This window comes from Lindgomyces ingoldianus, assembly GCF_010093535.1.
Source record: "Lindgomyces ingoldianus strain ATCC 200398 unplaced genomic scaffold BDR25scaffold_18, whole genome shotgun sequence".
NCBI lineage: Eukaryota > Fungi > Ascomycota > Dothideomycetes > Pleosporales > Lindgomycetaceae > Lindgomyces > Lindgomyces ingoldianus.
Genome location: NW_022985179.1, coordinates 688,239 through 716,222, shown reverse-complemented (window position 1 = coordinate 716,222; position 27,984 = coordinate 688,239). Strand labels below are relative to the sequence as shown.

The 27,984-nt window shown below is 50.8% G+C and overlaps 8 protein-coding genes across 8 annotated transcripts; 3 read left to right on the top strand and 5 right to left on the bottom strand.

Annotated features, from left to right (window-relative positions):
* Positions 1-2,383, bottom strand: BDR25DRAFT_370147 (uncharacterized protein). The gene is made up of 4 exons (XM_033697130.1): positions 1,302-2,383; positions 951-1,207; positions 456-792; positions 1-359 (listed from the first exon to the last, which is right to left on the bottom strand). Exons 1-4 carry the CDS (start codon positions 2,291-2,293, stop codon positions 59-61), a joined length of 1,887 nt encoding a protein of 628 aa, XP_033546974.1. The 5' UTR covers positions 2,294-2,383; the 3' UTR covers positions 1-58.
* A 1,115-nt stretch (positions 2,384-3,498) lies between these two features.
* Positions 3,499-7,246, bottom strand: BDR25DRAFT_325833 (RNI-like protein; the record flags this gene model as incomplete). The annotated part of the gene is made up of 3 exons (XM_033692239.1): positions 3,499-4,154; positions 4,243-7,101; positions 7,147-7,246. The coding sequence occupies 3 exons, from the start codon at positions 7,244-7,246 to the stop codon at positions 3,499-3,501; spliced, it is 3,615 nt and encodes a 1,204-aa protein (XP_033546973.1).
* A 714-nt stretch (positions 7,247-7,960) lies between these two features.
* Positions 7,961-9,282, bottom strand: BDR25DRAFT_304087 (ribosomal protein L5). The gene is made up of 3 exons (XM_033690134.1): positions 9,237-9,282; positions 9,034-9,065; positions 7,961-8,985 (listed from the first exon to the last, which is right to left on the bottom strand). The coding sequence occupies exons 1-3, from the start codon at positions 9,243-9,245 to the stop codon at positions 8,124-8,126; spliced, it is 903 nt and encodes a 300-aa protein (XP_033546972.1). The 5' UTR covers positions 9,246-9,282; the 3' UTR covers positions 7,961-8,123.
* A 484-nt stretch (positions 9,283-9,766) lies between these two features.
* BDR25DRAFT_304086 (actin-like protein 2) lies at positions 9,767-11,537 on the top strand. The gene is made up of 6 exons (XM_033690133.1): positions 9,767-9,885; positions 9,938-9,984; positions 10,051-10,194; positions 10,278-11,069; positions 11,120-11,197; positions 11,247-11,537. Exons 1-6 carry the CDS (start codon positions 9,867-9,869, stop codon positions 11,331-11,333), a joined length of 1,167 nt encoding a protein of 388 aa, XP_033546971.1. The 5' UTR covers positions 9,767-9,866; the 3' UTR covers positions 11,334-11,537.
* A 2,128-nt stretch (positions 11,538-13,665) lies between these two features.
* On the top strand, positions 13,666-14,196 carry BDR25DRAFT_226995 (uncharacterized protein; the record flags this gene model as incomplete). Its single annotated transcript, XM_033685233.1, has 1 exon — positions 13,666-14,196. The coding sequence occupies one exon, from the start codon at positions 13,666-13,668 to the stop codon at positions 14,194-14,196; it is 531 nt and encodes a 176-aa protein (XP_033546970.1).
* Positions 14,197-18,595: 4,399 nt separating this feature from the next.
* Positions 18,596-20,462, bottom strand: BDR25DRAFT_226712 (amine oxidase; the record flags this gene model as incomplete). Its single annotated transcript, XM_033685221.1, has 4 exons — positions 18,596-19,315; positions 19,440-20,160; positions 20,232-20,269; positions 20,322-20,462. The coding sequence occupies 4 exons, from the start codon at positions 20,460-20,462 to the stop codon at positions 18,596-18,598; spliced, it is 1,620 nt and encodes a 539-aa protein (XP_033546969.1).
* Positions 20,463-23,090: 2,628 nt separating this feature from the next.
* Positions 23,091-24,731, bottom strand: BDR25DRAFT_152192 (uncharacterized protein; the record flags this gene model as incomplete). Its single annotated transcript, XM_033683912.1, has 4 exons — positions 23,091-23,713; positions 23,763-24,236; positions 24,292-24,338; positions 24,385-24,731. Coding segments are annotated over 4 exons (1,491 nt in total), but the record flags the coding sequence as incomplete, so codon positions are not given.
* A 1,179-nt stretch (positions 24,732-25,910) lies between these two features.
* Positions 25,911-26,553, top strand: BDR25DRAFT_153922 (uncharacterized protein; the record flags this gene model as incomplete). Its single annotated transcript, XM_033683942.1, has 2 exons — positions 25,911-26,161; positions 26,217-26,553. Coding segments are annotated over 2 exons (588 nt in total), but the record flags the coding sequence as incomplete, so codon positions are not given.
* Positions 26,554-27,984: the final 1,431 nt, after the last annotated feature.

Below are 27,984 nucleotides of genomic sequence, written 5' to 3'. Positions count from 1 at the left end.
GCTAGGATTAAGGAGAGCGTTAACATCATGTAACATTTTGTCCTGAATTCGTTGTCGACTAAAACTTCAAATACGTCGTCGTCGCTCGTATGGACTGCAATGGCAACTCACGCAGCTGCCTATTCCCAACGGTCAGGGGAACCTCATCTTCTAGTTTTATCCAAGTCCCTTCACCACTAGCTTCATACGCCCGCCGTTGAAGCTGCAGCACGCCATCCTGAATCCAGCGGTCGAGTCGCGGCGCCATGATTCTTCGAAACCGGGTAAGTACGATTAGGAGTTTGAGGAGGAAGAAATCGAGCATGGAGATGGCGAGTGAGAAGGTGATGATGAAGGCGAGGCCGAAGACATTGATGTTGCTACAGTAGGAATAGGCGTTAGTTTGTGCACTCTAGACCTGTCACAGATAGACTCGACGTTCTCACGGTGTTGGAGGAAAGGATAAATATACATACACAAAACCACCAGACTTCCTCATCCTCTGTAACCCACACAGCCCCCGCTCTCCATTCGTCATATTCTTCCTAACAAACTCCTCTGCAGACTCATCTCGCACTTGTGGCCCAACCGCATATCCTGAAATCACTGTCTGCAGCGAACCCCAGACATACTGTTCCAAGCTAATGACCTCGTTGATCCATTGGTCATCTGGCAGGGAGACGACGAAGCCGTCCGCAGATAGAGCACTTGATTTCAACCCGCTGTCGAGACCAGCGAAGATGCCGTAGACGAGGTTTGTAGAGACCAAGAGACGGAGTGCTGCGAGTTGGATTGGACTGGCTCCGGGGTAGTCTGAGGGGGAGAAGACACCCGGGAGGTGGGTGAGAGGGGTGCAGAAGGATGGGGCGGAGGAACGGGCGTGGCAGAATTGGTACTTTGACGGACAGACACATGTTAGTTCTCAATTCATCCATTTGTAATTCACATGTATTGTGGAGGCCATCGTTGACATACCTGTTCAGTGCATCCCACGACTCCGCTCGAGAAGTCTGAGAAATAAAAGGTCGTGTTTTTCCTGGTAACGCCGTCCGTGAAGGCGTAGGGGCTGTGTGCTGCGAATACTGGATCGTTGACCGGATTGCTGTAATATACTCTGTTCATGTGTATAGCGATTATAACCAAGTCTGCGTCTGAATTCCGCATCTCAGCTAATGGGTTTATATCGCTGACATCCCCTAACTCGGGGGCTGTGAATGCGGCAACATATCTAGAAATACAGTTAGAATTGAGAAACCATAAACCTAGTTGGGTCATTGGGAGATGACTGGAAATACAGGCTTGAGAGATAACAATCAACTCACCCAGTCCCATAATTCTTCGTAGTATTTGCAGCTAGCAAACTATGACTAAACGACGCATTCACTAATCTCTGCCCTGTCCTCCTATTCCCATAATGCAGCAGCAAAAGCTGCTCGTTTGGAAGATATGGGAACAAAGGAGGGGGAATACCCGAGGCATTGACAAGTGAAGTCCGACCATCAGTCTTCAACACACTACAAGTTGTTCTCTTACGAAATTGGACTCGGTCGGCCGACGCCATGTTCATTCCGAAAGCCTCATTGAGGTCTACGAGCCCAGAGTCGAGCTGCACAGCCGTCATATCGCCACCTAGATCCAAGCAAATATCCGAGGAAAAGGGGCATTTTACACGCTCTTGAGAAAGCGGGATATTTGGACGAATAAAAACCTGTCGACATCGCGCAGGTAACTCGGTGGTGGTGTTTTGATAACAGCCGTCCACATAAGGTTTCGTGACGCCCCGTACGCTCGTGTAGAATGATCGGAGGCCGACAAGGCTAGCGATGAGATTCTCGCCCGAAGGATCAACGTCTAACGGCCCACAGAACGGGCTAGAGACTAGGACTGGGATGTTGGAGGTAGTGACAACAAATGAAGAAAATACACCCACTACCACCATTCCAACTGAGAACAGTCCTCCTAGCAATACGTAGATCAACGAGCGGGCAAGCACACGAGTAGTTCTCCTCCTCCACATCCACCATAGCTTAATTGAATCCACAACAAGGGAACTCGGCATCGGCAATGTGCGTAGAAGCGCTTGTTGTTGGCGCTGCAGGCCATCTGCCGCGCGCCCATCGGCTCGTAATTGGTGTGCGAGGAAGGCGAAAAGGTGCCAAAGATTTGTTATTGCAGCCGACGAAAGAACAGCTAGAAGGGCAACCACAATCGTTCCGGTCTTGATATCCGTAGTGATTGTCTTGCCCATAAGAGGGCCTTGTTCGATGTTGGTCCATAATCCGCGTTTGACGAATCGAGCTTCCAGGTCGGCCATAGTGTCGATCAACTCATTATCGAAGGATGAAGCTTAAATCCTCCATGATGGCTTCTAAAGAGGATATATACCCCACTATTCCGTTCATCGTATCTCCAAACAAGAGTTGCAGTTTGGGAACGATTTGAGTTCGCGGTCCGGCGACTTACCAGCCAATCAAGACAGCAGTCTCAGCCCTACAGCATGAGGCGAATCCTTCAGGAACCGTCCACCTCATGCTGACATCCGGTTAATCACGTCCCTTGCCTTTCGAGAATCCCGTCCTGGCGCCATTCCGCTCTCGTGCGCACCTTGTGTCCGTGCATACGAGAAACAATGCACACGTCTTGCCTGTGCTCGCAGTAATAGGGGCGAGATATAATGCGTGTTGCGACAAGATGAAAACGCCTCTTAACATTGATTCGTGTCTAGTACGAGTCGTTATGATTTTGGATGTCTACTCGCTAAAATATTGCATGTGGACAGATGCACCATCAACAAGTGGTAGGAGTGAGCTTGTTATCACATAACGTGGAATATAACCAGGGTGGGGTCTATCTGTTGACTTCTTGCTGGAACCAGCAAGAGAATCAGCAGGGTACAAATGCCGATCCTGAACTACCCTGTCATGTTCCATGTTAGATGACATGATGTGATAGTGAGGGGCTAAGGCTGACCTCTCAGGCATCATCTAATTAAGCATCTCATACACACTCCCACAACAGAACCTTCCCAAGTGTAGCAATGTAATAAGGAGCATTAACCGCTGTATATACATCCCCTCTCGTTCCCATAGTAAACGTCCTTAGATCCAGTCTTGAACGCATGGAACTTATGAAAAAAGAACTAGAAAAATCCACTCAAACATTATCCAGAGTAGAGACAGGATGCGAAAAACCCAACCTTTTGACCCTTTGCCCCCGGAAAGTTGGATATCGATGCATGCTGTAAAGACAAGACTAGACAGAAACTCTACAGAAGAAATAAGACAAAAGTGAGGGTGTATAACAAGAAATACTAGACGTTAAAAAGGCAGCAAGCAAGAAAACTGGAAATGTCAAATCCAAATCCAAATCCAAATCCAAAACAAACCGTACAGGAAAAAACACCCCTCGTTGAGCAAAGCTCTGCAACCGGCTCTAGATTCCCATCATATTTTGCAACGAAATCACCAACCAAAAAAAACCCCTATTTGAAAACAGCATTCCTCCAAGCACCTCGTTCACTTATTCCTCAATTGCATAATCATCCCCACCGTCTTTCTTCCCCTCCTCTCCCTTCCCGTTAATTTCCGGATCTCGATTCTTAAGCGCCGCAATCTGGCTTTCTCTAAATCTCCTAAACTCCTCCGGGCTCTCCCTCTCCAGAATCCTCAACTCCTCCGCATTCGCAATAATCTCATCAAACGCCTGCTCCCAGCCCATATCCTCCGTCATCGCCCTCAGTTCCTCACCGCTGTAATTCTGGAATTTTTCACGCAGCGCGAGAAGATGGTCTGGAAGCTCGTGGTGATCTAAAGAGCCTGAGAGGTTGGCTTGGTCTGAGTGTGGAGTTGGGGGACGGGAGGCGTTGAGGATTTCGGTGCGGACGCGGTGGCCGAGACGGTGGAGACGGCCTTCTTCGAGGGAGAGTGCGCGAGAAGCGAGAGAGACGTCTGAGTTGTGTCTGGAGCGCAGGGCTTTCGGTTCGTCATCGTCGGATTCCTGGCCTGCATTCGTGATGCTGGTTGATAGGGTGGGGACGGTGGATGTGGGCGGCGAAGTGCTGGGCGTGGAACTGTGAACGGATGCAGCGTCCGTGGACTGGAGTCGCGTCTCTGGGTATTCGTCTTCGAACCGCTGGATCATGCCTTGCAATGTCTGATCAAGGAAGAGAAGTTTTCCTAACAAGTTAGCGCTAGCAGGAAATACATCGCAAGGTTTATTAAAAAGAACAATAGATCCGCGATAGATAAAGAGGGTTGGACTTACGATATCCCATATCATTGCCGGCTTTGGCTTCACGCACCATTGCCGGCTGCAGCCGAGCTCTGATGTTTCGCGCGCTTTCCAGCAAATTCTTGGACATGGTCTTAGCCTTACCCGAATCATCCGAATTTGATCCAATCTGGCTTTGGGGGGTGATTGTACCACTCGCCGGAAGAGATTGTCTACGAAGGTCCGTAGCCTTCTGTAGTAGACAATAGCTTAGCGCCTTGACCACTCCTGTGCCACCTACAATGTAGTCGTTACCCGGAGCAGGGTCGTCGTTATCACGGTTGACACTGTAGCCTTCTGTATGCCCTACAAGGTGCATCAGTACGTCTGGTACTTCCACCTCCTTTTGCACAGGCTTCAACTCAGGGATCTCGGAGAAGCTCTCCATGTTCCGCAGACAGTACGCAACGACTTGCTTCGCAAGTGCCTTGACAACCTCGCTAGTATCGGGCCCAGGGACATCGACGTCGATTGCAATCAAGGTGTGAGAGACCTTCGCGGCTACCATTAAGGAGGCGTATAGTGCAGCCGCCTCCTCCTGGCTCGCTTCGTCGTTAGCTATCGAAATAGCCGTTATCCGAGGGTTCTCGAGAATGCTGATGTGTGCCAGGTGCGAGCATTCTGGCAGAACTTCTGCAAGACCGATAGCTTCTGCGGGCGTCAAAGACACATCCATAAGATGAATCCTCTTTAGCTCCCTCAAATGCGGAATGTACTTTCGTAGGATACAGAGAGACGTTTGTTGAGAGAAGAGATCTCTGTTGTGTGATAGATCCAAGAAGCGGAAGGTTGGCAAATGAACCAGCGCCGGGAAGAGAATTTTCAACGACTCAGGTGTTAGGTCGCAGTCTGCCAGACTTAACGCCCAGAGTGGACTGTTCCTGGTTAAACATTCAGCTACTCGACTAATTCCATCTCGGAGATCATTCCCTCCTAAATCGATACCTTGACAAACACCAGATCGAAGGTAGTGAATGACATGACCAAGCCCTTCATTGTCGATGTCGTTGCCAGCGAGTCCAAGTCTTTGAACACCACTAACGACAATGCCATCGATGATCTTCCGAATACTTGAGGCTGTCAAGGAGCATTCCGACATGACTAGCTCTTCAAGGTCCGATCCACCGAGCCGTTCGGATATGGCCTTTGATAAAGTGTCTGCGACGTCCCTCGATGGCTTAGTGGTTGGGGCGGTGGAACCATTCGAGTGATCTGAGGTTTGTGGTGACAACTGGGGTGCCGAGTTTGGGAAAGGTATCATGGAAACATCGATAGCCTGGATTGATTTGCACAGATATATGAATAGACTAATGTGTTTCCATCCTTCCAGGGCAATTTTTGGATTGTTTTTCAAGACGAGTTTCTTGACACACCCCAAGCGCTCTTCGGTTTTGATGTGTGCGTTATTTGTCTCCTTTTCCGAAGAAAATGGGCGTCTTTTGGGGGGTTCAGGAACCTTAGCCGCGAGGAGACCAGCGAGAATAACGCGGACCTTCTCATCTGTCAAGTCTGCATCCTCAAGGAAGAGTTTCTTCACTGGGACTATAGCCAGCCAGTCTGAAAGTGTAACTACATCCGCAAGCTGTAACCTGGATCCAGTGAGATCTAGGCATATGACAACCCCTGGCGTGACTATCGAACATGCCTTGGGAGCCGAAAGCTGATCGACGATGCGTTTGAGAATTGGTGTTTCTCGCAATTGACAGCATCTCCGATATATCCGTAGAGGATCTGTAGTTGGTCGATCCTGAGGCCTGGGACTTGTGGTTCCGGATACGGCGGGTGCACCATCGGGGGACCTGTCGTCATCTTCTCGCGTCAGCTCGAGAGGTACAGATCCATTTTCTTCGGCTCTCCTGCGTTTCTTTTCTTTTCTCTCTTTCCGTTCCGCTTCTGATCTTTTCTTTTTCTCCTTCTTCTTGCTTGGCTCCTTCTTTTCATCGTCAAGCAATACTCCGTCCTGGTTCGGTGCGTCGTGGTTGCCGTCAACTTCCTGTACAGTGTTGACCTTGACGACATCCGCTTGTTCCTTCTCCTCAGCAAGCATTTCGGGATTTTTAAGTGCCTCACCCTCTCCTCGTTCCTTGAGTTTCCTCTCCTTGCGTTTCTTCTTTTTCTCTTCGCAATCTGCATCGTCTTTGTATCTCGGCCCACCGGCTATCTCAACATCAACACAGAACGCCACGCGCCGCAACTTATTCTGATCCAGCTCTGGTACCAGACACCTGCTCCGATTTGGATCAACATTCATGACCCTCCTTGGGCACATGCCGCCTTGCGGTGTGACTTTGCCCATGGTCCCCACCTGCGACCCGGAAGACAATCTCCTAAGCGCATTTGAGATGAATGAGCTCTTCGGTTGTTGGGGGACATAGGGTTCCAGTCCAACATGGCCCCCACCAGACGCTGCTTGAATACCATTCAAGGCACCGTTTGCCGATGACGTAGGTCCATGTGCTCCATTTGCGCTCGCCGGAGAGCCTTGGGCTTGGGCATGTGTGGTCTGCGCCGGTGAGTTTTGCATTGAAGAGAACTTCGAGCTTATGCTAGATATCCATGAGTTCCTCCTCAAAGATGACTTCCCGTCCGGGGTAGTCAGAGCCACAGCCTTCTCGGAACTCCCTCGGCTAAGCAGCGCGGGTCTCTTCAGCGGCATCTTCGCAACAGGAGGCGTGGAAGGGGGAGGTGGCAAGGTGAAGGAGGGTTTCTGGACCGCAGCCGCCGGTTCTGGGGCTTTACGCTCTTCGTGAGGGGGTTCGGGAGGGAGACAGCCATGGGCGGAGGTCCGTGGGGGAGCGTCCCTTGTAAGGCCTGGCGAGGATGGAGCTTGCTGGCGATGATGGTTATGATGGTCTGAAGTTGAGTAGTTAGCCGTAGTTGTCGTACTGAACTCTGCACCGTTCCGGCGACCCGAAAGGTGTGGAGTGCCCAGCGTAAGCTGCTCACCTCTGTTGGAGTGGTGGAGCCATGAGACGTCGACGCCGTGAATATCCTCCATTTCCGGTGACACAGTCGCCCAAGATACCTGATGTCACTATAAGAAGGGCCCCATCTGGAGTAAACGAGAAGGCGAAGGGAAGTGGTGGATGTGATATTGTCAGCGGGGCTCGTGGTTCCTTAGCCGCAACCACTGACCGACGAGATGATAAATTCCGGATCGGGATTTTTAACTCGGACACGACCCCTTCTCGGGAATTGGATTGCTGATGAAAGACCCTAGACCCTGCGCGTCGTTTTGCGACAGCTGACAGCAGCAATGTTATTATCGCACTTTGGCCGTTGTGGTTATACGCTGAAAGACAACTTGTCTGTGAGTGAGGCTGACGTTCAGCTGGCTATGATGAAATCAATCAGTGCGGAGGACTGCCGGCTCGGCATCGGTCCACCAGTAGCCCACTTCGAAGTCCACTGTTCATTTGGTTTCAAGCAGTTCCTTCGCTATGATGCGCGAGACTCGCTGGTATGTCTCACACGTTCGCGCTGAGTAAAAAGCATTAGAAAGTCGGTGACCGATCCTATAAGCTACGCAAGTATTGCAAAGCAGGCTTGATAGTGCTTGTGCTGGTGGCTGACTGAGTGTGACCTAGAAACAAAGCGACCATGAATCGGAATGGCGAATTCACATTTTCAGCAAGAAGATTGTGGCGCGATCACCGGCTTCCTGTCACATGGTCGGTCTATCGGCACGAATCACAGCGCAATGTGGCTCACTTCTAAGTTGATTTTGCTGGTCTTTTAACACAGCTCGTCAAAATTCGCCGGTAAGATATTAAGAACAGCATTCTGCAGAGAGCAGGTATCCCCTCATCCCAAGACGCCGAATGCCGTGCTTTTGTCGTGACGGTGAAGAAGAAGGAGAGAGAATGTTAGCCAATCTAGCCCTTCAGCTCCTGGATCTTGGCCTTGACACGCGCCTCCTTCTCGGCCTTGGTTAGCTTCTTCTTCCTATACTTAAGGGACTCTTTCTTCCACTCCTCCTTAGTCTTCTTAGGGCCTTCGTCCTCATCCTTCTTCCATGGGTCCTCACGAATCTGCTTGTGGGCGTCGGCATATAGCTCCTCCAAGCCATCAGCTTCGATGTCGTCGTCGATGTAGCCCTGAAACTGGGACTTGTAGCGCTCCTCATCGTCGTCGGCGAGCGTCTCCATGTACTCAGCGACATGGCCGCCGAAGATGTACTTGCGGAGAGTCTCGGCGTCGAGCTCCTTGGTTTCGATGTCGTAGCCGGGGAATCGGTTCTCAGAGTGGGGGACGTAGAGACCACCATCGGAGGCACCCTTCATGGCGCCGAAGACACGGGCACCGGTAGAGGTACGGGCAAGGCCGACGTCCAAGAAGACCTTGAATGGACGACGCTCCTCACCATCGACCTCGACAGCCTCGGTAAGGGAGAACTCACCGTCCGCCTCTTCAACGCCCGTGAAGTCCTCATCCAACTCGAGCTTCTTTAGGGTGCGGCGGGCGAGGAGGAGGCCGGTGGCATAGGCCGCCGCCCAGTTGGTGAGGCCGTGAGTGATACCATAGCGCTTCAGCTCGTGTCCATACGCAGCACAAAAGACCTTGTCTCCGTTGACTTCCGAGGTGATGATTTGGGTGATGATGTCGCGGTTGGTGAAGCGGACGACGAGTCGGTACTTAGGGGCGTTGTACTTGTTCTTGGCCTGGGTGATCAAGCGCTTGCGGGCATAGTAGTCGGTCTTGCCCTGTCGGCGACGCTTGTATTTGACTTGGTAGCGTCTGCGGAAGTCAGCTCCAGCCTAGAGGAGAAGGTGCGAGATAACTTACGAGAAGTACGCATCGTTCTTCACGAGCTTGGACTGTGAAATCCCAGAGTCAGCAATTGACGCTTCAAACCCGCATTCGAAGCAGCTTGCAGAGACTCCTCTTGATCGAGCATCAAGGCGGGGTGAATTCCCCCATTGTGCGGAACTCGCACATGGAAATTGACACTGATAAGAGAGCTAGAGAGCTAGTTGAGGGATACTTACGAAAGGCATCTTGACCGACTCTGCGTTACGAGTATTGTGGTCGTCGTGGTTGACGTTGGAAAGAAAGTTCGGGAGGGCGAGGATTTTGGAGCAATATGCTGTGCGCCAAGCTCGCTTGTTCCCAAGTTCGTGGTGTTCAGTTTTGGGGTGGGTGACCAGCCAGAATATGATAGCGGTGACGAGTATTCACGCTGGCGATTTAAACCGAGAGGAGAAATGTATTTCTAGATCTATTAATTGTAGCCTGAACCCCAAGATACTCTTGTGATTTGCGTTCTGATCCGGCCTATTCTTGCGGAGGTCATGTCATGGCATTCCCGCATTCGCTCATGGAGGATGGAGCCCTTGAGCGCGTTCTTACCTACGGCGCCCAGCCCTGTGGCCTTCGCAATCAAACTCTAGGAGCATCTAGGGACTCCATCTTCGCAGTCTCGGTGAACTGTTGTCTAGGACATTTAGCATCCGAATTACTACTTTCGGAGGTGTGATGCCGCACGGGCCAGGGGTGTGCTCGCCAACGTCAACTCCACAGCCCCTCCACCAGCGCCCAGGCACAGGTTCTACAAATTGTCCGCCTGCGCCGTTGATGCTCACTTTCTTTCCATATACTCTCTGGCAGTTTTAGAAACAATGGCCGACGTTCCCATCGGTATGACAAGTCCCTCCGCCGCCCTACATCCGTTGCTGACACGGCTTCGCAGTCCTCGATGGCGGGACTGGTTTTCTCAAGGCAGGCTACGCAGGACAGGTTTGTCTTCTCCCCCGAAGGCGCAACCTCTGTGACACATATCTAGCTAACCCCTTGCTCCCGTAGAACTTTCCAGATCACCAGTATCCGTCAATAGTCGGCCGGCCGATCCTGCGTTCGGAAGAGCGAGATGGAGACATTGTGGTCAAGGACATAATGTGTGGAGATGAGGCAGCAGCAGCCCGATCAATGCTTCAGATAACTTATCCCGTACGATGTTCCTCAGAAACTGTTGAGCGCAATTCAACAGTGTCGGTCACGCCGAACCTACGCTAACACAGTACAATGGTCAGATGGAGAATGGTATCGTGAAGCGCTGGGACGACATGCAACACCTCTGGGACTACACTTTCTTTGAGAAGATGCGCCTAGATCCAACCGGGCGGAAGATTCTCCTCACTGAACCTCCCATGAATCCCCTCAAGAACCGTGAGCAAATGTGCGAGGTCATGTTTGAGCGTTATGGTTTCGGAGGCGTGTACGTGGCGATACAGGCTGTCTTAGCCCTGTATGCTCAGGGTCTGTCATCAGGAGTGGTCGTGGATTCAGGCGATGGTGTTACGCACATTGTCCCTGTCTACGAAAGCACCGTCCTCAACCATCTTACACGGCGCCTTGACGTTGCAGGCAGGGACGTTACTCGAAACCTCATTGCTTTGCTGCTCCGGAGAGGGTATGCACTCAACCGTACCGCCGACTTTGAGACTGTCCGACAGATCAAAGAAAAACTCTGCTACGTCTCATACGATCTCGAATTAGACCAACGACTCAGTGAAGACACGACAGTCTTGGTGGAGTCGTACACACTACCCGATGGCCGCGTCATCCGAGTCGGGAGCGAGCGATTCGAAGCCCCCGAATGTTTGTTCCAGCCACATCTTGTTGACGTGGAACAGCCCGGCATTGCCGAATTCCTATTCAACACCATCCAATCTGCAGACGTCGATGTGAGGAGCAGCTTGTACAAGGCTATTGTGTTGAGCGGTGGCAGCAGCATGTACCCGGGTTTGCCCAGCCGGCTAGAGAAAGAGTTGAAGCAGCTGTGGCTAACGAGAGTGCTGGGAGGAAACCCGGAGCGACTGAATGTGCGTATGCAATTACCCGTCGTGCGGGATAACCCTAACTCTGGCTGCAGAAATTTAAAGTCCGCATTGAGGATCCGCCGCGACGTCGGCATATGGTTTTCCTGGGTGGAGCCGTGCTTGCCAACATTGTAGGTCCAGAGCTCACCGATTTCTTGCATAACTATTAATCGACTATAGATGGCGGATAAGCACGACATGTGGATATCAAAACAGGAATGGGAGGAACAGGGAGCCCGAGCATTAGAGAAGCTAGGTGCAAGATGATGAGATTCGGGAGATGAGGAAAAGGAAACTTCCGGGATTGTGGGTGGAGACTGTTGCATGTTTGACAGTACATGCCAAGGACCTATGATTCAAGACAGAAATCTGCATCCTCATCATTGTCTCCTTGAATTTTAGCAAAGAGTTAACGGTTCAGATCCGCCCGTCAATGTTCTGTGGCAGGCCTCCAACAAAGTGCAACTCAAAGACATACGGCATTGCCTCCAATGCAATAATCTGTTCATAGCTACCACAAAGTGATTCTCACCGTCTTTTCTTCTAAGACATTTGCAACAGTTCGATCCCACTGGAATGGCGCTCGGATCGACTCACCCTATGATGAGGTGGTTCTCACCTGTCGTACGCAGATAATGAAGTTGAAACGAAACTAGACGGGAGAGGCTAGTCACGTCTCCAGCTTCTTTGTCAACATCAATTGCTTCCATTGCCGCGCGATGCGGACGACGAGTAATGCTGTGCATTCGGAATATTCCACTGCAACAGCCGCACCGCACGCCTGGGAGTTTTACACACTTCGCTTTCTGCTTCCCCGAACGTCTCCGGCGACTGAAGCAAGAACGCAATGCAGACGCGGGAGATCGACTCTGGGTACTTTTACCAAGGTGTATTCCGGAATTTGCATGGGCAGTTTGCCTGAGGATCGGTAGAGGCGGTCGCATGCCTTCGTTGTTTGAACCTACCTTGATCGGAAGCGGACGTAATTGCATGCAGTTGTTCTTGAAGCGGACAAGATCCGCTTGGTCAATAGATTGCTGAGCGAGATGGCCAAATATGCCCTCCTTGCGTCCGAGGTTTCTTGCTGGACACCTCCAGCTGAGATGTTTCTTTCAAAAGCCAGCTCATGAGAGTTTAATGGGTCGACGCCGGCCCGTTGCGCTGCGGAAGTGTGATCAGGCGTCAATGCAGAACCCCGAAGGGCTTTGAATGCGACGCATTGGAATGCGCAAACTGCCGCGCTGAAAAAATTGGGAGAAAGCGATATCGGATTCGAAGGTCCAGACTGGCCTGTTGCGATCTCACGATGCGCGCTGTTGCTCTCATGCATAGCAGTTCCAAACGAGGAAGATGTAGGTGGGCGTGGGAAAGGACTGCTTGTTGGGAACAACTCAGACTTCGGAGCATGCAATGAAAAGGGAAAATTCTCCTCATACGATCGCGATCGAGTAGCTGCAGCTTACCTTCCTCGTACACGATAGATAGCGGAGCACTTTGTTGCGGAGGCGCCACGAGCAAGCCAGCGGGGTCAGAAGAGGGCAGAGGGGCAGATCAGAGGAAAAGGCGCTTGATCATGCACCGAAGAGAAGTGGCCGCCGTAAATAGAAGCTTTGGAAGTGTCCTATCAGTACCGTGCGAAACTGTGGCAGTGTGCAGCTTTGAGCTGGATGAACGGTGTGATGGCATTGATTTCCTTAGCGCTGGGCTCACGGCACGTGAGGCATATACGAACCGGATGTTCGGCCTTTTGCGCAATGGCTTCATGCGTCATGGTTTTGTGGTGGACAATGGAGTGCTGCTAATTAGACGACTCGCACTACTAGCGACTACGAAATGACCAAGGATTCAGGGCAGACGGATGGCGATAGAGGGAACAGCCGAATTGGGCAGACCATGTTGGGGCGTCAGTGGGTGAAGGAACACAGGGCGGTAAAGGTGTGAGCGAGATCCTCTCTGCTTGTCCATTTGGGCACATGTACCGGGCCCTGGTGCTCTTCCTTCTCTCACGCGTTAAATGCCCTCAGCCGTCCGCTTATTCTTGGTACCAAACTGTCGACACACTTCAGCTTATTTTATTTTAATTGCCATCTGCAGGACGTACGGCAGGACACTACTCAGCACAGCACGCTCTCCACCACGACACCGGCCCGCCAGCCACACGTTACCTACATAACTCGATAGCCATTTATCGACTGGTCGCAGGAACAGGGTCCACCGCACCTAAACATCCGTTTCAGGGACCTCTTCGTACGGCGGCGCGCTCCAGGCGGATGATCGCCAGTGGCCTTGCCAATTAAAACACCCGACCCCGAGTCTGCCTGTAGATTCCCAAGCAATCTCAGGAACCTCCCGCTGCTAGATATATTAGACACGCCTAGCACATGCACACTTAGTTTACATGGTTGTGTATTCCCTCCTTTGAGCACGCTCAAAACGTCTATATAAATCACGCGTGCGGCCTTGGTGATTCTTTTAGGAAGTCGAAACAGGGCCTACCCACCACACGTCATATTTAATCCCGATTTCGCTCTCGACAAATTGTCACCTTCACCACATGTCCCCTCGGCCACCGCACCACAGCTCCCACCCCAGCTCCGGCATGCCACCGGCAGGTTCACCACTCTCTCCAAAGATGGAGTCTCTAGCTATTCCGTCGCAGGCCAGACGTCTGCCAGCGCCCCACCACCGTCAGCATTCTTCGAGCACCGCTGCGTCTCTCAGGTTGCCGACTTTACCACGTTTCCACCCAGCCAACTTCCCCTCCCAGACGTCAAGCGCAGGGACGACGCCTGCCACAGGACCGAGTAGCCCTCAGCCGCCGCTCTCACCGCGGGCTTATCAGAAGCAGTACTCAGACGCCCAGAAGCAAATGTACCTCTATCAGAGGGAGCTCATTGCCAGCGCTTCTCGTCAGGCCCGGGGCACAAATGCAAAGCCTACGAGCCCACGTCTGATCCCGATGGGCAGTCCTGGACCTGTGACTCCCTTGGAGCTCGAGGATGCCGACAGCTACCTCACGGCTGGCGTCAATTCTGCAGACGCTGCTTCTCGCGTCGACAAGCTCATCAACGAGGAGGCTCTTCGTCGTGGTGAGGCTCCAGGACGACCAACCTCGGTCGGTGGAAGATGACTCACCGACCAAATGCGTGAAACGCATTCCTCAACAAGAGTGCTAATGAAGAGCACAGCAAAAGAATTAGGCGGATCCAGCGGGCCTGGTCAATGTTTTGCGATAGCGCAACAGCACATCATTCAGAGGCATGATTTAGAGATATTCTTTCCTAAAGACCAGAACATGGTCGGCGTTCGACACCACCAAACAACCAGCCAACATCGGCCGGCAATGCGCAACCAAAAGTCGTTTTGGCTGTTTTATTCCTTGAGAATTGTTTTTCTATTTTCCTTTGTGTTGGATACACATAACGAAATCATGATGGACTGCAGGACAAGCATGAGCGGTTGCAGCACAAGACTGCACTTGCATAAGAACGGGTGCGCTGCCTTTTGGCGATGAATGGAGGGCGTTTTCTTTTATCTGTCTTCCTTTTGTCGCCACAATACCCAAGTGCTGGACGTGGTCGTCAACCTTCGTTTTTTTTATTCTTCGCTAGGATGCTATTGGTGTAGTATTCCCCATAGGTATCGACATGGATGTTTACTTTCTTCTTCGTGCTTTCTCCCGCCTATCGAGAGCTAGCTTACCAAGTGCTCCGTCATAGTAGATGGGAGGTCTTTTCGTTCAACATCTTTTTGTTATGTATCAAGTTCATGAACGATAAATGATCAATCAGAGAACCTCCCTAGTTAGTGAATTCCGCCTGCTCTCAAAATAGTGGGAATCGCGATCATGGCTTTCGCTATCTAGTCTCGTTTCTTGTCGGTTTGGTCGTACCCGCCCAACGAGGATGTTACGATACTAGTACCTAGTGCAACTCGAACTACCGAGACAACCGCCCTCTTGACCAGAGCGAATACTTGACCCACCAACAGATCCCCAACACCTCTCTTCCCGGACCTCTGCGGGCCGCGTCCAACTTGAAAAGCATCCTTGGAATATGGTCTTTTTAGCCCCGCGATCTCCATACGACATCATGTTTCGCCTATTGTCACACAAATTTACGCTTACCGCTGCGATCAATGCTATCTTGCCACCCCAACTTCGTGCCAAGTTAATAGCCTAACCATAATTCTCGCACTTGGTACACACCTCCTCTTAGCCGTCAGAAGAGGCGATCTTCATATCCCCGCCATATTAAGGCATCCACATGTCTTAACCCTCTTACTCTACCGGTGATGATAAAGCACCACGATTCTTAGCGCAGCTGTCGGTGTGTATTGTCAACCCGTTACGTCGTTGTGCATGCTGTGATTGTTTAGTGGATGAGGCTTTGTGCAGGTGGGTGCTGCCGAGGAGTAGCGGGGGGAGAGGTTTGATATCTGAGGTGAGCTGATCGTGGCAGAGCACCAATTTATGTGGGGAATGGCGAGGTGCATCATTGAGCTATCTTTGGAGCGTGGAAGCCGAGATGGCTTTTCTGGTGTATGCAGGATGGTCAACATACGATTTCTGCTCGGGTTGCTTCTGATTGCTTCACATTTTCTGGTCTTAGACGGAGATGCAGGGATTTGGAAATGTGTCAACATGGCCACTTCATCGGGATCAACCGTGACGCAACAATGTCGGAAAACGGTAAAAGACCGTTCAGAACAAGGCGCAGTAACGCACCACCGTATCTACCGTCTCCACATTATATTCCCACCAGAGCTTTAGCATCGAAATGGTCTCCAATCCGTCACCACTTCTCCCCACCATAACTGCGCAACCATCCTTGACGCCCTGTTCTTACGAGACTTTGGAATTCAAGCAGTTCCAAGGTTTCAAGGTCCATCCTTTTCCTCTCTCGCGGGATCCTGTTCCTTAAACCCTGAAGGTCGTTTTCCAACCTTTCTTGGTTGTCGGGACAATCAGTTCAGATGTTGATATATCATTGGCTACCAAAAAAGGGATTTCGTTAAAGGATTTACAAGTTTCGGGCACTGTTTGAGCAGCGGACGTGAGAAATTTTACGCCTTCCAACGAGTGATGGACGAGAGATTTCAGAGCATGAAACGGGAATCATCATCCTTGGCTTTGCGAGGTCAGGTCGTCGAACACCGCCAGAGTAACGTCAAGAGCCCTATAAACTTTCAACAATAGCAGTAGGTCACTCGTGAGCAAGGGCCGGTAGCCGGTGATGAGCCCTCCTCTCACGTCTCAAAGTGCATCTCCGAATCGTCCGGTGGTTTCGAAGCAAGTCGCCAGAGTGGCTCATTTCGACCTCCTCCGCCGCCTTGAAGCCCAAGAGGCAAACTTGAGTCCGGCAAACTATAGGCCCTGCGCCATGCGGCCTTTCTCGCCTTGCGACCCGTTTACCATCTCCCACCCCTCAGCTTCAGCTGTCGTCTGGTTGAAGGTTGACAGTGCTGCACGGTACTTCGTAACTCGAGGACGCCGCTACTGAACCATGGCTATCAACTAGGGTCGCCGTTTGTGATCGGTCTCATCAGCGATGCAATTCAGGTCATATCCGGAATATTTGATGAAAGGGGGTCAAGATTTGTGCGACATGAGCTGCCGATATCGATAAACTATCGATAAACGTCGCGCGACTCGAAAGCGCTTTACTCATTCGCCACCCAAGAGTCCAAGGGTTAACTAATCCGGATCGGAACCCAACACCGAGATGGAGCGGTCTCAAGGAGATATAAAGGCGCCTAAGTTCGCGCTTGGACATTCCACGTCAGTGGCGTCGGCCTAAGACTTAGCGCTCTTGAGCAACTAATCCTTGTCTTTGAAAAGTCACGGGACGCGCTAACCGCTTGCAGATGTTCAGTGTGCACAGCACCGATCTACCGGATTGGGAAAAGGCTGGTTGAGGTATAGGCGAATGAAGTATGTCTGCGGAGTCGCTATTTGCCGAAATATCACTCTTCACACTCTGCTGAGGCTAGGAATGTAGTCTGTGTACTAATATCTTCAACGGATCTTTACCCTTGATCCAGTCTTTGTCTCTGGAAGCCCCACAAAAGGTGATAGAATTCCTCCATTTTCCAAAAGAATAGTTCTGTCCTAACCCCCTCCTCAATAATGCTCTATCAACTTAGCAATCCCGAATCAACACTTCCCCACAATCCTTACAGTGGCTTAACTTGAACTCCGCAAGCGCGGACTACCTCATTCTTACGTACTGAAATTTCCGGCGAAAATAAGGCGTGGCTTTACGGAGTGTAATAGCGCTGTGGAAGTGATTTTCCAAGGTTCACAGCGACTGGGTTTTGGTCTTTGGTTCCGAGATCGCTTTCGCAGCATCTGGCTTTTCCTAGCTTCCCCGGCGTTCTTTGCCAGCCACTGGGCGCTCCAAAAGGCTTGCTTCACTGAAGCAAGAGCTATGCTCTATCATGTAGCGGGTGACACCTGGCGGAATATAAACGCCAGTGTGCAGCTGTGCAACGGTCTTGGGAACAGTCTACTTTGGCTTCGAAATTCGGCCCGCGCTTTCCACGCCAAACAATCTAGAGAGTCAAGGAAATATTTATTCTAGCAAGGTTGGTGGGATGAGCACCACACGTACTGCCACAACTAGAGGGAGGGGTGAAGTCCTTGACAAGTTCAGCACTGCGACTTTATTTCCCTATTTCACCAGGACCCTCTGTAAGGGCCTCACGTTTATATGTAGTAGTCGAGAAATAATGAGGTTTTTCTGAATAGTGCGGAGAAGTGAGAAGTCAGGCGCAACTTGTGATGTCAGAATAGCGGAACTTAGATTAGAAGCCCGAACTATCAATCCCTCCACAAACTAAAAGAACCTTTGAAGCAGTAAAGTTCCATCAGCAAAGCGTCATGGCTTTCACGAGGTTTATTCATGGTGCCGAATATGCGTGATGCTAGGTTAGAGTCCCTGAGGTGATTGCGTTGCTTGTCGTGGGAATTCAGGACGAAGAAGTTCCCTGAATAATTAGGTGATCGACAGCTTCATACAAAGGGTAGGAAACTCTTCAGATTATTTGAGAGGAAGACGCGGGGCTTTGGGCTGGGGTAGGCAAGGTATAAGATGGAGGCGGGATATATGCATATTTGCATTCTTCAGACAGGGAGTTGGGGCACTTGTGCTTTAGTGTGGAGTGTGCGTCTACATGTGACCGAGGGGTTTGTAAGGGGTCGAATACGGGGGAGATGAAGAGGGACGGCTGCTAATTGTTTAAAGCAACATTCTTTCCTAGTCGGTTCGTGCGCTCATGTCGAATGCAGTATTGTGTAATCCCGTATTCTGCACCGGCTCTTGCTAACGCAGACAATAATGACTCTATTCATAAACGCCTCCATATGTAGCATCTAACCATGCTGAACTGCATCAAATCTCATATGACCGAATCCAATTAATTCCCCTTGCCCCTAAATTCCCCTAACCTATCAATCTATCAATCAACCTAGCAACTCCCTCAAATGGCCCCGCTAACAGTCCTACGATATTCATTTCACATGCTCTCCATCACCCATCTAACTTCGCCATCCCATTCCCCTCCCCTTCAATATTCTTCCCCAGTCCATACGCACCCACAATCCTCCTCGCAACTCCTTCTCCGGACCACCAGGCCCCCGTCACCGTCCCCAGTGCAACGAAAGGCGCGGTATGCTCTCCAGCCAACCAAACCCCTCTGTCCGGCATCCCTTTCCTCATAACCTCGACATCCTCATCCCCTTTCTCCAGGCCAGTTTGGAAATTCGAGTAACTGCCATATCCTGCGAGTTCGTCATTGGCCCAGGCTGTTGCCAGGATAGCGGAGGGTTTACAGGAGGGCGAGTTGTTGGAATAGTTAGGGAGGCGGGAGATGTAGGGTGTGAAGAATGTGGCGAGTGCATCGGTGGCGGAGGGATGTGTGGGTGAGGGGTATTTAGAGAGGAGGGAGGCGATGTGGAGACTTGTTGGGCCGAAGGTGTAGAAGAGGAGGGTTGGGTGTGCGGTTGCTGAGGGGAGGGCGGCGAGGTTCACACATTCTTGGTTCCAGCGAGAAGGGTTGGTGTCAGGTGCGTAGTGTGGGGAAGTCCAGTGCGTGAATCCGGGGTAGTGGAGTGGGTCTATAGAGAGTGGGGAGGATTGGTGGGTGGGCGCTGCTGTTGCTGCTACATTGGGAGTGGATTGGGTGGGAATTGGAGTTGTGGTGGTTGAGGGAGGTGCGTTCCAGAATGCTGTTGGGAAAGTAATGTAGACCTGGGGTTGTCAGTTCGAAAGGTAATAAAGAGGACGCCATACAAAGCGATCGCAGTAGTATCTCGTGGAATGCAATTCCAACACGTTCAAAATCATTTGGGATAGAACTAAAAAAAATACTAACCTTATCCAGATGTCCATAACCAATAGCATCAATAGCTTGCTTCAGCCTACTAGGCATCTCAGGCTCAAAAGCGCCTTGCTGCTTCTTCAGCCAGCCCAGCGGCACCGTCATCACCACTTCATCAAATGCCAGATTTTCACCTCCATCAATCTTCACCGTCACGCTTGGGTGTTCCCCCTGCTGTTCGGATGACACGACCTGCGAGACTTTCCTCCCGAACTTGATATCTGCACCTCTAAGCGCGGGTTCCGCAATTTTGGCAAGGACCTTGTGATACGTTTCGGCCACGAACAGATTCTCTCCATCAATACACTCTTCTAACCAGAAGAACTTCAGACTCTGAATCTGTATTGGGCTTCCTACGAAGGCACCCCACATTTCTGCCATGCGAAGAACAGCCTCCCTTTTCCTTTTAGCCGTCTCTTCAGTTTCTACGCCCGGGAAAAGAGAGGGGAACATCTGCTGAACCTTCTCCTCGAAGAAATTAAACAAGCTTTTATCTGCGGAAATAGTCGCCGAGTGCTCATTTGAGTGCTGCATCGCTTGCCCGATGATCGTCCAAACAAGCGCCGCATCGTCGGCCGCTTCTTTCACTGGCACCTGGTTTCCCAAATGGTCGAAGACGGACTGCCGGCCGTCCCAATTCATGGTCATTGTATTTGTTTCTTTGGCGAGATCCAGGATTGGATTGGATTCTGTGCCATGAATCCAGTTCGGGCCCCTTGTTAAAATAATGACTTAGCCTCATTTCTATCGCATACTAGACGAAAAAAGACGACTCCGCAGACCTACAGATCAACTAGGTGGCCCCCAACCTTACTTTGACAAAGCTATCTTCCTGTTAGTTCGCGTGGACATCACTCATCAACAACTCAGCGTTACCCTTCCGCCCACACGGTCGCGACCCTCGAGAATCGTCACTTTGACGCCATGTTGGAGGAGAATATCTGCACATCGGAGACCGGCGACGCCAGCACCTACAACGCAGACATGCGGTATTCGACCGAGGGTCCGGCGGAGCATGGGAGAGTGTCCGTTGGATTCGAGATAGCCTTCTTGATGGGGAGAGCCAGAGAGATCTCGTTGCATGCGGGTCATGGTTTCTGAAGGATTCCTTGGGATGGGGATGTAAGCTTTGTGTTCCATGGTGATTTGTATTAAGGACAACAGCAGTAGGGAGAGGTGAAGTGATTGTGAGAAGGATGACGGGTGTATCTAGGAAGAAGAGGGTTTTGAATAAGTATTAACAACTGGAAGGAGTCCAACGGAAGTTCGGCGTAACCCGATTCAAGCCGAGTAGCCTCGTATACTATTTGTACTACGAGGCTTGAGGCTAGGGGTTTGGAGGGGCAGATAACAATTTAGAATGACAGATTAGGAAAGGGAAAGGTTCCAGTATAGCGGTATAGTGCAGTATCAAACTTCAAAGACATGTAGAAGAAGCAAAGTGTTGAGATAGTACACCACATCGGTACCTGTATCTGCAACAATTTGACAAATCACATACCGTTATCCTCCGACGGGAACCGTTAGCCTTGTTAGACCTCTCCTACTCGGTCGTATAATCCTATCAGAGCGCAAATTATCTCAACAAGATAGGCTCGCTCTTAAGGAGTCATCAAAGTCGCAAATGATGGTTGAGTAGAGGTGGTGGGTGATAACAGAGACAGGCGTTTGAGATCCTGGCTGGCATGCGTTATGCATTACGCACGGTCCATCAAACTAGGCCACGCGAGGTATGTAATGACGTTGATTGGAGGAATAGCATATTGAAAATATCTACGATGCGTGGGAGGAGCGAGACTAACATAATTCAACGATATCCTTTTATTGAGTGATAGTTGCGTATTTTGGTGAATGTGCTTCGGCATAGGCAGTGGTAAACATCCACGTATTCTCTGATATACAGAGCATATAGGACTATGACCAGCAAAAGAGAAGAGTAGGAAATTGGGATATATTTTCGACTGACATACTTTTCCACCTTACAAACTTCTATTAAAAACGCCCGGCGATCTACTGATTTAGTGTAGGAATCGTGACCTCTGCTTGGCTCTTCTTTTCTGTCTTTGCTACCTAGACCTGTCTCTACAGGGTAACTAGTGGGATATTCCGCTCCTTTTCTTGACCTCCTGGATTTCCTATGCCATCGTGCCTTTCTCAACCTTTCGGGTGGGTGTATTTGTATTGATATCTTTAGTAGTCTGGATCTAGGGGTTCATGACATTTCGTTCGTCTAAGCGGTCTTTTAAGAAGGTGGGGATACCGGGCCAGTCACGCTCGGTGGTGTGTATTCGAGGCTTTCGGGTTTTCGCTGACTCGAAGCTGAAGTAAATCTAGCGAGATGAGTCGGGCCCAGCGTAGTGGTGTGGTGACGGGACGGTTGGTACACCAAGTGGTGCATTCGCATTTTCGGCACCTTTGGCTCCGATGAAGAATAGAGCTCTTTTTGGCGTATTTGAGAAGAAAAGACGTTAGATTGCCGAACCAAGACGAGCGGAAACCCTAGAAACGACCCCAGAAATCTTGGATGATGTCAAGTTTTGGTGACGAGGTTTGGTAGGAGTCTGCGAGAAATTGCTGAAAGGGATTTGGTCGGTGTTGGGACACATTCAGATACTGACTGCGGATACCTTTAATGCGTGATGCGGAGCTCGACTAGTGTAACTGGTTGCGAGGCCGCTTATATTTAGCGTGTTTTTCAAAGCTGGAGTGCCGCTACTTGCTGTAGATCTGGTTTCTGGTGTATGGTGGTGTTGACTTGTGTTGAGTGTGTCATGGGATGGGTTGTAACTGATGAGAAGATGAGAAGAAGTTGGGGGCCACTTATAACCGAGAGAATTAACACATTGCCACAAAATCATGTTGTTGGGATTGGATCCAAGGCTGACATCAATTTTGTAATGATATTTGAGCATATCTTCATTGGAGCCAAGGAACTTCAGGGGGGGATGATGTCGGAACATATTGTTGAAGATATATCTCTAGTGGAAGGACTAGAGACTCTTTGTGTGCAATTTAGTTTCTTACTTCATATGCGGGGGTCTTAAGAAGGATGAGGCGATTATATCTTAAGTGGAAGTGAGAAAGGAACCAGATGTTGAAGCGAATATTGCGAGAGCATTGGTTCGGTCGTAATAGAAAAACTCTAATGGAAAGAAGATGTCAATATCTTTATTAGGAGACCCAAGGTTGGCCATCCACCGTGACGAGATATTTGCTCAACCCGCAAGCCTGAAAAAAAGTCTCTTCTCAGGTGTTAAGGTAGGCTGCCCCTGTATCCACTTTCGTCGTATTGTCGACTCATCAGCCTAAAACTCTTCCAATAGTCGGAGAAGGCAACAGGGAATGTCTGTTTGGGTCCTTGGTAATACGTAGCTCCTATCCTTTTGGATTCGCGCGCCTTAAAGTTCACATCGCCGAAGTGACTCATAAAAGGGCGGCTGTAATAACTGTGGTTGACGGTTGGCGCACCAATCTTTATATATAAATTTGAAAATTAAGCCAGGTCTTCTATTCGCCATTGTGAACACCTCTATTCACTCGAAGAATAACTCTTGTATCTCCTAACTTGTGCCTGATCTGTTTATCGTCCGCCATCAGCATATCGTGGCTGGAAGGTCCGAATCCTTCTCCAGAATGTGACGACTCTTTTGACTTGAAAGCAAAGTCCACCAGAGGATACGACGAGAGCTGTGGCAGGGAGGGTTTTGTCACCCACACCCAGATTAACACCACCCAGATGAATATCAGAGCCACGCTCTGTAGGGCAATGAAAGCAATGAACATTCCTCGGTGAATGAGCATTCTAGCATAGGGTCGTGTAATTTGAGCCTTGGTATAGAACTCTGCTGGCAAATCATCGATCATGTCCGTCATTTTTAGATCGAGGTTCCCATAGTTGTTGGGTTGGAAGAAATAGAGAGGATACGCTAGCATACTTTGTAACAAGCGAGTTAACTCGCCGGACCAGTAAGGATTGCTAATTTGCTCTTGCGAGTTCCAGAACTTTTCTGCGATTGATGAAGGCGGCGGTGTAGCTGACGCATTGAAGTCGAGGAACCAGGCAAGACTCTTCCTAAAGGTAGGGATGTCAATGCCGAGATTTTGCTCGGCTGGTCCGATGTCGGTAATGCTCATGATACTGAAGTTGGCGCGAGATGCTACCACACCAGCGGTGCGTTGATAGACCGACATTGTCGTTGTGATGTTTGGTCGGTCTACATGCCGTTCACATTCGCCATTATCGGTTCCATTCGCGCAAACAAACACACCTATTTCGGTGTTAGCTGAGTGTCTTGGTGTAGTTGAATCCTTGCTCACCAGCTACAATAGATCCGGGATAAGATTTGCTCTTCGATACGCAAACTTTGATTCCAATAAGGAAACTCTTAGACCCATATATGTCGCAGTCTTCATCCTGGAAACTGTCTGTGCTATTCATTCCACGTCTGAACTGGATCTGGCTTGCTGGCACTTTATCAATGTTGACGAGGGGGTATGAACTGTATCCCGTAGGGTACCACGGTGTTGTCATGATAACTCCTCCGGTCAAGAGGTAAGAATCGCATTCGGGGCAATCGATCTTGGGAGCATTAATCACATGCATCGAATTGCCAACCAAAGAGGAGACACCCTGAAGGACAGAGTATGGAACAATCTGATAGGGATATTCGGCTGTGACGTTCTTTAGCATATCCAAATAGCGAGAGACATAGGAACCGTTGAATTGTCCTACGCCAGCGGTCACTTTGTAAGTAAACACTGGGTCGTATGCAGTGACCACGGTCGCCTTGACTGGTGAACTATCAGATCGCAGTGCCTCGAGGCGACGGTAGGACCCGGGACTTACTGAAAAGGACTACACCTGCAACCCAGATTGCGGTGACTAGAATAATACTGCCATAATTAGTGAGGTACGACTTGTCTCAGATGGCGAACTCACCGACCAAGGCCCCAAGCTCGCGCAGGCCATTTTGATATTCTAGAGATGGAGATACGAAAGACCCCAAGGAGATGGGTTGTTGGAGATAGCCCGAGAAAGGTGCTTCCTTCCAACCCGTGGTGCCTTCCGGCTAGTCCCCACTGCAACATCTCCAGTGCCCGCATCAATCCGATAGTTGTACACGTTGACAGGATTCCTTGTGTAATCCTTAGAACAGCGAGGGTCGAACCAACGTCGATTTTGAAGACTCGGTTCAAGGCCTGCCTCGTCCAAATTGCGGTCTCCGCTGAGAAGGCAGCCTGCACATACCAGAGCGCGAAGGCGAACAGGATTGTGGAGATGATCGTGAGGAAGAAGAGATAGCTGCTGTCTCCGAACGATGAACCTCCTTTCGATCGTTTCACAGCATTTCGTTTCTTGTTTGATTCCTCCTCCTCCTCCAAGTCTTCCAACCCGGTGTATGCGGTCGATCCACTGGGCGGTGACCGATTGTGGTCTCTGAATTCGACATTTTGGAGTTCGTACGCGACTTCTGGATTACGGCGATATAAGGGTTCGTTGTCCTCGTTCGGGCTTCGATTTTCAGTATATGCCATGTTTCTTTCGACTTGAAGACCCTTGGCGGCCTTCGACGCCTGTGTTCAGAAGAAACTTTATTGCCAACGATACTGACAGCACCAGAGAAGAAATCGGTGCCTGAATGGCGGTCCACAATTGACGCCATGAGGTTTTCAGCTGTCCCTTGGCAAGGTATTCTGGGCTGCATGAAGGGTTCGCTTCTTCCCTTCAGCTGAAGATCTAGATCCTGGTTTTGCTCCTTCGTGGCGTTTCACCTCATGCCACTCGGCAATCCTGTAGTTTGAATGGTCCACGATTTTAACGACAGGAGATTCCTTTGGCGCAAGCAAGGCAAAATAGCCCACACCCTGCACGTGTCGCACGCTTTGCGACATGGCGGACTCAACCTCCAAGTGTGGTGGGAACCATATGCTTCTTTCCTTTGTTCCCCATTCTCCGAGAGGCCTTCACACTGCATATCAGCCTCGGTGGTCGGAACTTTTGTTCAGCCCTGTTGGGCAAAATGCTACCCGTCAGTTTGTTGTTGGGATTAAGCCTTGTGGCAGTTGGTCAAGGTATGAACTTTACGCGACGTCAACTTTCGTACTGGCCTTAACCTTTCCGCAGGTGCTGTTTTCACAAATTCCAGCTCTCCTTATACGAGTGAAACTTCGAAATCTTCTAGCTCGTCCGCGCAATCCGTATCGTCCATATCAATCACCAGTTCATCGAGTAGTTCAATCAGTAGTTCGATCAGTAGTTCGACTAGTAGCTCAACTAGCAGTTCCGTCAGTTCATCGAGTCGTTCAACCAGCAGCTCGTCTGGAAGTTCGATCAGTTCTTCGGCCACTTCATCTGGAAATTCGATAAGTTCATCGGGCAGTTCAATCAGCACATCTGGGAGCGTATCCAGCACCTCGTCAAGCAAATCCTCTAGTCTGTCAAGTTCCTCGTCTTCATATACAGGATCATGCAACGCTAGCTGCTTCGTCTCAGCAACACCACCTGCAACCATCTTCTGGTATCCGTACACCTTCACAGAAACCATCATTGCAGCGACCCTTGTCGTAATTGTCAACACAGTTTACAACACCACCAAGACCTCCCTCCGCCTCAATGAGATACCTAGCGGATACGTCCTGCCGGACGTCAATGCTGGAGGCACACACGTCACCACAGTGACATATACAAGGTCAGGGAAGGTGATAACGACGGACCTGTAAGTTAGACTGAGTGCTACATATGAGCTCTCCAGTGTGCTGATCCGTGCGCAGAGCTTTCCCGACAAGATTCCTCAGATGGCCCGACGGATATCAATGGTCTGGGACGCTCGAAACTTCAGGAAAATGCGAAACGGCTGTCCCTGAATCCAAATCTGTGGCTCTCCCTTCATTCCCTCAGCTGCCTCTCGTTATGCCTACTCATCCATTAGGATATGATCCTGAGGGCGTGCTCTTCAAGCCGACACTCGAACCTGGATTTATAACCGAGTACAAGGAATCGTTCCTAGGAGAGAGCGCATGGCAGAGTTGTGTTCTGCCCCCGGAAGTCGCGCCTTTTGTGGCACCCTTTACAGCGCGTTTTATGACAGCGACAACGACGGAATATGAAAAGGTCACAAACCCACCAGCACCAGCCAGTAAACCAGACGTCCCTGGTGCCAGCGAAACGCCACCGCCTAACCCGCCTGACCCTGCGGCGTCCAAACTGGCAGATGTTAAGCCCGCCGAGCAACCAGGACAGAGCCAAGCACCTGCGCAACCGCAACCTGGACAGAGTCAGCAGCCAGAGGCTAGCAATGGGAACAACCCACCGGCTCCGACTGCAGGAAACCAGCCAGGAGTATCAGAACCACCGGCCAACCCGCAAGTAACGCAGGCGATTCCTGTAGGATCGGAGACAGTTCTATACTCCGCCGGACAGTCCGAAACCGCCGTAGTCCTTCCAAACGGCCAAACTCTCCAGCCAGGCAGCACCCTCACCGTCGACGGCACACCAATCTACCTCCCAACCTCCGGCTCTGCCATCGTCGTCGGGGACGCAACCGTGACCTTCAATCCCGCGGGCCCTACCGCACCGTCGTATATCACAATCGGCTCGGAGACAGTTCCTCTCTCCTTCGCCCCAGGCCAAACCGGAATCAAACTCCCCAACGGCGTTACCCTCCTCCCAGGATCTTCAACAACAGTCGACGGAACAGTATACTCACTCGCACCTTCCGGGACCGCAATCGTCGTCGACGGGAGCAGCATCCCGCTAAACGCCAACACCGCATCCTACATCGTCGTCGGCACAAACACAATCCCCATTTCCCCTGTCACGACTTCTGGTGGTGGCCTCGTTCTTCCAAATGGAGTGACACTTCTTCCAGGGTCTTCGACAACAGTCTCTGGGACCGTGTACTCACTCTCACCTTCCGGAACCGCTATTATCGTAGACGGCAGCAGCATCCCACTGAATCCCAACACAGGGTCATACATCGTCATCGGCTCGGAGACAATTCCCATATCGCCTGTTACCGCGCCTGGGGGCGGCGTTGTGCTTCCGAACGGCGTAACATTGTATCCTGGATCGTCGGTCACAATTAGCGGAACAGTGATCTCGCTCGCACCTTCCGGGACAGCGCTCATCATTGACGGAACAACAGTTCCTCTTTCCAACACTGCGCTACCGACAGGGTTTTCCTACGTCACTGCCAGCAATGGCGGCGTAATTCTACCAAACGGGCAAACTCTGTTGCGAGGATCTTCAACCACCATCAGCGGGACGACATTCTCCCTCGGACCCTCGGGAGGCGCACTTGTCGTCATCAGCGGAACCAGCGCGATGACCGTAACGCCTGGACGAACAGGGTCGTCGGGCTCGGCTCGGTCGACGTCAGGATCTACCAGATCGACAACCGAGGTCGCGTCGTTCCAGGGACCGGGTCACTACATCTGGAGTGGACTTGGAGGAGGTCCGACGTTTCAAACAGCAGGCGCGCTTGGTGTGCGGTCGGATCTGCATATTTGGGTTGCGGTGGTGTTCATTGGTGTTGGTGCT